The sequence below is a fragment of the Propithecus coquereli genome, unplaced genomic scaffold (assembly GCF_000956105.1).
Source record: "Propithecus coquereli isolate 6110/MARCELLA unplaced genomic scaffold, Pcoq_1.0 Scaffold119, whole genome shotgun sequence".
NCBI lineage: Eukaryota > Metazoa > Chordata > Mammalia > Primates > Indriidae > Propithecus > Propithecus coquereli.
The window spans coordinates 6,682,511-6,689,339 of record NW_012135969.1 but is presented as its reverse complement, the minus strand read 5'-3'; the positions used below and the strand labels follow the sequence as shown (position 1 = coordinate 6,689,339).

Sequence of the window (6,829 nt, the reverse complement as noted above, 5' to 3'; positions counted from 1 at the left end):
AGTCCCAGCTACTCGGGAGGCTGAGGCAGAAGGATCGCTTGAGCCCAGGAGTTTGAGGTTGCTGTGAGCTAGGATGACGCCACGGCACTCTAGCCAGGGCAACACAGTGAGACTTTGTCTCAAAAAAAAAAAAAAAAAAGTGCAGTAGCATCATCAGCGCTCACTGCAACCTCCAACTCCTGGCCTCAAGCAATCCTTGCCCCTCAGCCTCCCAAAGTGCTGGGATTTCAGGCGGGAGCCACCACGCCGCTTCCCCCATTAATTATTATTAATATATCACTCCTTAGAGGCTCTTTAGCACGCCAGGCTATACCATAGACACGCACTCTGCTTTGCCGCTGTGTGGTTGGACCGGAAAAGTGACTCTTCCCTTACTTTGTGGGGACTGTTTTGGGAAGCTGCGGAAGGGACGAAGCCTTGAACCCCCAACTGCGCAGAGCCGGAGGTACAGGGGCCGGGACCCACATCCGCCAGCTGACCGCGGGCGTAGGAAAGGGGTTCCAGCCCTGGTCAGCGTCTCCGGGTTCCAAGCCGCAAGCCCCGAACCCCGCGCCTCCAAGGCCGAATCCCCAAGACACGTTCTGGACCACGAAAGGCAACCCCACGTCGAATTTTCCCCACCGAAAAGCCAGCGTTCCGGGTTCCTGAGGGCGCAGCCTTTCTGCACCGAACCACAGGCTAACAGCAGCATCAGCACGCGTTGTCCCCTGGCTGCGGCGGCCACCTACGCGGGAACCCGCTGGGCTTAATTTAGATGCCAACTGCCGGCTGCCTCCGCGCTGGCGTCTGCGGCCCCCGCACCTGCCCCCCCCCACCCCGGGAGACACCAGAAAGCTCCCACGGCCCGCGCGCCCGGCTGGCGAAGTTCGACCTCCCACTTTCCTCTGCTCCGGCGACACTCACCCGTCCGAAGTCATCCCGAATCCCGACGCCCTTAGACGGCCGGACCTCGCCAAGCTGGCCAGCCAAGCCAGAGACTGCCCAGCCCAGGCACCGACCCGGGCAAATTCTGGGGGAGCAGGGTAGGTGGCGCAAGCCGTGAGAGCTTGGGACGGTCCCCGCCCACGTCACTCACCCCCGCCCACGCCCTAGGTGTTTCTGGGCTCCCAGCCTGGGGCGCTGGCGCGTCCGAGCATCTTTGTCATGGTCTGGGGACCAGCGGACCTTGCAGCACACAGACCCGCCACTGACCCACTCCCAGAACTCCAGAAGGTGACAGTGATGAGCCCTGCTTATGGTACTTACTGTCTAAGTAGTGGCCTCGGCACTAAACGCTTTATCTACGTGTGTCATTTATTCGTCACAACAGCCCTAAGAGGTGAGTACAGTCATTAGCCTCACCTTTCGGACGAGGAAACTGAGGTAGCGTGGGGTAACCAGCTCATCAGTGGAGGCACTAGGATACGAACCGAGTCTGGGTGACCCTCGCGAGTCGAGCATCTTCTGTCCCGAGGACTCAGAACTAAGAATACAAGACGCCTCTGCTCGCCCCCAGGCCGGCGGGACTGCACGGCATGAGTACGCGGAGCGGATAATCGGGGGTCCTCTCGGAAGGGGATCGTGTAGATTACGCCTTTGACCCAAACCTCAGGATGGAAAGGGGCGGGCAAGGCTGGGCAGGCAGCCTCAGGTGACCTGGGGTCGGTCCTGTCTCCCTCCCCGATCAAGAGCAAGTGGCGTCCCCCGCGCTTGCCTTCCCGCTCGCGGTCATCTTCCGCAGGGTGCGGGAGCCACCTCGCTCCGCACGGTTGACCCGCGGCGCACCCTCCGCGAGCGCTTCTCTCCTGACGGCTCCCAAGCCCCGCGCCCAATCTCTACCTCGGACCTCTTTCTGCTCCTCGCGGGGCCGGCGGTCACCCGGCTGCGCTCTCCATCTTACAGAGAAACGCAATCCCCGCGCCCACTCCTAGCTCTCTACTGCCGCGGCCCCGACCTTTCCTTCCTGGTTAGGCTGTGTCCGCGCGCCCACCAACCTCACCGCTCACACTTGGGGTCGCCAAACTCCGCCTTTGCCCCGCCTCCACCCTCCTGCTTCACCCCACCCTTCACCCGAACTGTCCTGGCAAAAGACGCCAGGGAGAGGAAAGCTGGAGTGTGGTTGAATCCCTCTAACACACAGGGACCTGTGCGGCCACATAAAGCCTTCAGTGCCTGGAGGAAAGAGTCTGCCGAATTTCAGATGAAATTAGCATTTGCGGGACTCTTTCCATAAGCCAGGTGCGGCGCTCGTGGCTTCCAGCGGCTCATCTTAAGTCCGATTGTATTGTATTCTAATGACCCAGCTAAGTCGCAAACATAAGAATGTTTAAGCAGACATAGCGATGGTGTGCCAAATGCCTGCAAAATGGGCAGTGTTTCTAAGTGTGTACGATATATACTTAATTATACCTTGCTGTTTCCCCAAAAGGATTTAAGATAAGGAGACATACAAGGTCGTGTAAATAAAAGAGAAAAATGGCGATCAGTAAATTAACCAAATGAGTCTGGAAAGAGGGTAAAAAGAAATGGCAGCATGATCTACAACCTTGGTGCAGGTGAGTCCCAAATTTAGGTCTGAGCTTTTCAGCAGCTGGCAGAGAAGAGAAGGGAGTCCCTCAAGCAGACTCCCTCCCAAAGAAGTAGCAATTGCAGATAACTATTTTCTTTTTCTTTCTGACCCTCCCCTCCCCCCGCCCCCAGATAACTATTTTCTATCCCTGGATTGAAAAGGGGATGTTATCCTCTCGTTGACAAGATCAGTCAACAAAGTTGTAGTGATCATGTGCCCGTGGTTAAAAAAAAAAGGACATTTGTATAACACTTTGTGGCTTATAAAGGACTTTCACATACATTATCCTCCTTCATTCAGCTCTTGTAACAATGCTGTCAGGTGCTTTGCAGACAGGAAAACCGAGCTTGTGACTCATTCAAGTTTTCGTGGCCAGTGATGGGGCTAGGACTTGCACCCAAGAGTTCTGTCTCTAAAGCCAGTGCTGGTTGCCCTGAACTCTGTCTAAATAGGAAAGCCCTTCCCCATCGCCAGCTCTATCTAAGTAGAAAAGCTCTTCCCCCACCAGCTCTTCCTGTGACTTGGAAGGGGGGAGAGGTTAATTCAACCATTCTGCTTCACACAAGGGCGGTGATCTGTGATTGTGGTTCCAAGGTGAATTCTCTGGGTTTGCTGAGTGTCTCTTCCTGCTCTGGGGATGACTAGCAGGAAGGGAGAGTTAGTTAAGGGAGGGTGGGTTCCCTGTTTTTCACCTTGATCAGGGTCTCCATGCAGCACTCCATGGCCGAGGTGGCTGTGGTCCCCTGGGCATCCAGACCCACAGCCAAGCAGAACATCTGCAGCGGCCCTGAGAGCTGGAGAAGAGATGGCCACCCAAACCACGTGGAGCCCCGGCGGCCGCCAACCCGTACACATCACATTGCAGGTCCTATCTGGGGTCAGCCCACGGGTGGCCTCTCCCAATTGTGACCCCAGACTTTTTCACTGTGACTGGTACTGTTTTACCACCATGGCAGGACTTATACTTCTCCCTGGCTGTGGGCCCATTTCTGGCTGTCACCTTTGACAAATTGGCAAATTCTTAAATACTTTGAATCTCCGCTATGCTTGGTGGCTCCAGCTACTCCTAGTGCCCAGTATACCCACCTCTGGCACTCGTCTTGACAAGCCAAAGGCCAAAATCTCTATCTTTCACAATCAGGCTCCTACCTACTTGTCCCTTGTGGGAGAAACTCAGATCCATCCAACATGTCCTAAAGCTTCATGTGCATGACTCATGTCCTTGAGTCTTCTGAAAGGTGCTCCCAGAAGAGTAGTTAAGCCAACTCTGCATCGCTTTCCAGGTACAGCAGCACTGTCTGTCAAGAGGAGAAGCGCTCAGGGAAGAAGGAAGTTGAATGACTTCTGCCACCCCACCAAAGTGGTGGTATCAGTCTGTTACCAGCTTCATCATTTCAGAGGAATGAGGGCGTCTTGTTTGTTTTTCTGCTGCCAGAGCCTCACACAGGCATGGCACCGAGTAGGCATGGTTCATTGACTGCATAAACTGTGTAAATGGAAGGATTGTTTTCTCACCCACATAGTCACTAGCCCTTCCTCCTTCTCCTCCTCAAGTCTAGTTCTTGCTGATGCTTTATACATGTATGTTGAAGGAAGGAAGAAGGTGAAGGGTCAGCTCTTCAGAGGACTGAAGGAGGAGGGACAAAAGACCCTAGTGTGCCATAATCTCAGGGAAGAAGGAAGTGGTGTCATTTGCTCAAGGATCAAGCTGTGGGTGTGTGGGGTTATGCCCTTAATTGTGGGGAGAGTTCTAAACAGATTGTACTCAGATTCAGTGAGCCAGGAAGCTTGCTCAAGCTGTCACCTGCTATTCTCTCTCCCCAAAGACTCCTCCACTCAGCCGTGCTTCTTTTGTCTGACTTTTACCTTCATTCTCTGGTTAAACGTCACTTCTGGCTGGACATGGTGGTTCACACCTGTAATCCCAGCACTTTGGGAGACTGAGGTGGGAGGATTGCTTGAGGCCAGGAGTTTGAGACCCCCACCCCCATCCCTACAAAAAAGTAGCTGGATGTGGTGTAACATGCCTATAGTCCCAGCTACTCCATAGGCTGAGGCAGGAGGCTCACTTGAGCCCAAGAGTTTGAGGTTGCTGTGAGCTATGATGATGCCACTGCACTCTAGCCCAGGCTACATAGGCAGACCATGTCTCTATAGATAGATAGATAGATGTCACTTCCTCAAGGAGGACTTTTTCGGCCTCCAGACTAGCTCAGAGTCCTCTTTTGGTGTCCTTATAGCACCCAGTACTTTATGGTCACAGTCCTAATAGGAATTCGTAATTGTGTATATTTGTGCATGTGTTCGTTCACGGTCTGTTTCCCTTGTTCCTTAAAAGGCAGTACCACTTCTGTTTTCTTCTCCATCACATCCCTAGCGAAGGAGTTGGCTCATAGTTGATATTCAAAAACTATCTGATGGAGAAAGGAATGAATGAATATCATTATATCATTTGATGCTCAGAACAGTCTTGGGGTCTTTAGTGTTGTGTTTGTCTCATTGTCACATGAGGAAAGTGGAACTCAGAACTCTGAGAGGACACAGGGAATTGGAGCCAGGTCTGCTAGAGCTAGAGCCCTACAGCTCCTCTGCTGTCTGGGTGTAGGGAAGGGTCCAGGTTAGTGAGAATGGGAAGGACACAGGAGAGACAGGAAAAAAGTTGAGAATGGGCTGGGTGTGGTGGCTCACGTCTGTAATCCTAGCACTCTGGGAGGCCAAGGCAGGAGGAGGATCGCTTGAGTCCAGGAGTTGGAGGGCACAATGAGCTACTATGATGCCCTGTACCCAGGGTGACAGATTGAGACTCTGTCTCAACAAAAACAAAAAGGAAACTGAACACCCCTCCTTGCTCCCCCACTTCATATAAAAAAAAAAAGGTAGCAAAAAAAGAAGAAAACATCTTCCTTGATAGGATTCTGGAGTTTGCCCAGTTTAGACTCACATTTATAGGTGACACAATAGACATAAAGTAAAAGACCAAGAGGCATTTATAAGACACCACCATTTCTGACTGGGGCTATCAGTGTCAGCATAGTGGACATGGCGGAGCCCTAAACCCAGATACAAGAGACCTGACTGTGACCCCAGCTCTGTGTATCCTTGGGCAGCCCCTTCATCATTCTGGGCCTCAGTTTCTGCTCTCTCCTCTTGCCCCATCCTTTCTCTGTAATATGTAGAGATTCTTAAAGTCTCCACCTTCTCACACCAACACCCAGAATTAGAATAACGAAGAATATTAATTTGCATATTTATGACACTTTGTAGGTGATTCAAAGATGAGAGCTGTAACTAATATACTAGATAACAGAAACAAGATCAACGTTGGCTCTAATAATGACTGAGCCTATTCCAGTGAAATTTATGGGGGGTAAACATTCAGGGGGCATCCACACCGATGCTCCATTACAGGAAAAAGGACTCAGAGCATAACTGCACCAGCTGTGAAAAAGATGAGGGCATTAGCCCCAGGAGAAAACCCAGGAGGCAGGCATACCCCTGGGGGTGTGCTGTCACCACCTCAGCCGGACACTTGCCAGATCCCCTATGGAGCCAATTCCTGATTGGAACTTTCTTACCACCCTGGTGACAACAGCACCTACAGAGTCTTGAAGGAAGACAGGCTTCATGACTCCATACCCTGCTTACCCAATGGCATGTTTTCCCCTCCTAGAAAGAAGAAAGCACTATTTGAGAGCAGCCAGAATCTCAGCAGAAGCCACATCTCCTGTTGGCAGGGCACGCTCACTCCCAGGCCTGCCTAGCCTCCCTCTGCAGCCTGGGCACAAACTCATGGGAGTCACTTCTGCTTTGGCTGGAGCTTAGGCTGGCAGGAATAGGAAGAGAAAAGCATTTTCGGTAGGAAGCACAGCTTGCCATTCCAACTCAGTTAGGGATAGTAAACATTCTTGGTCATGATGATGCCATATACCTTTGTTGCTGTTTTCTCTTTAGAGTGGAGGGGAATGAAAGCAGAGGGCCTTCTGTGAAGTAGGATGTAGTAGAATTCACACTCCGACCTTCTGATTCCCGGGAAATGCTCTCTCTTCTAGACCAAGTGACCTGACTCTCCTTCCCCCTCTGCTCACCATCCCTCCCACTCACTGGCAGGTAGAGAAAAGTGACCAGAGTCCCTCATCTCTCTCAGGTCTGTGTTCTCCAGGACCTCAGTGCTGGTCTCTTGGATGCAGAGAGGTATCATTCACCCCAAACATGTTTAATTGTGACTTGAGATATGACCAGGTTCCAATTTTCAAATCAGCGCCAGAGATAGGAATAAAACTC

At 52.1% G+C, this 6,829-nt stretch overlaps 1 protein-coding gene across 2 annotated transcripts in view; it reads right to left on the bottom strand.

The window, feature by feature from the left end:
- Nucleotides 1–1,981, bottom strand: part of B4GALNT2 (beta-1,4-N-acetyl-galactosaminyl transferase 2) — a 26,456-nt gene extending 24,475 nt beyond the window's left edge. The window contains exon 1 of one of the 2 annotated variants that reach the window (XM_012660960.1): nt 1,934–1,981. Coding sequence is in view for 1 of the 2 variants with exons in the window: in XM_012660952.1 (XP_012516406.1) it covers nt 904–917 (14 nt within the window). In the remaining variant the exon portion in view is untranslated. Of the gene's footprint in view, nt 1–903; nt 935–1,933 lie in introns of those variants that run through there. The other variant, XM_012660952.1, reaches the window with a different exon arrangement.
- Nucleotides 1,982–6,829: the final 4,848 nt, after the last annotated feature.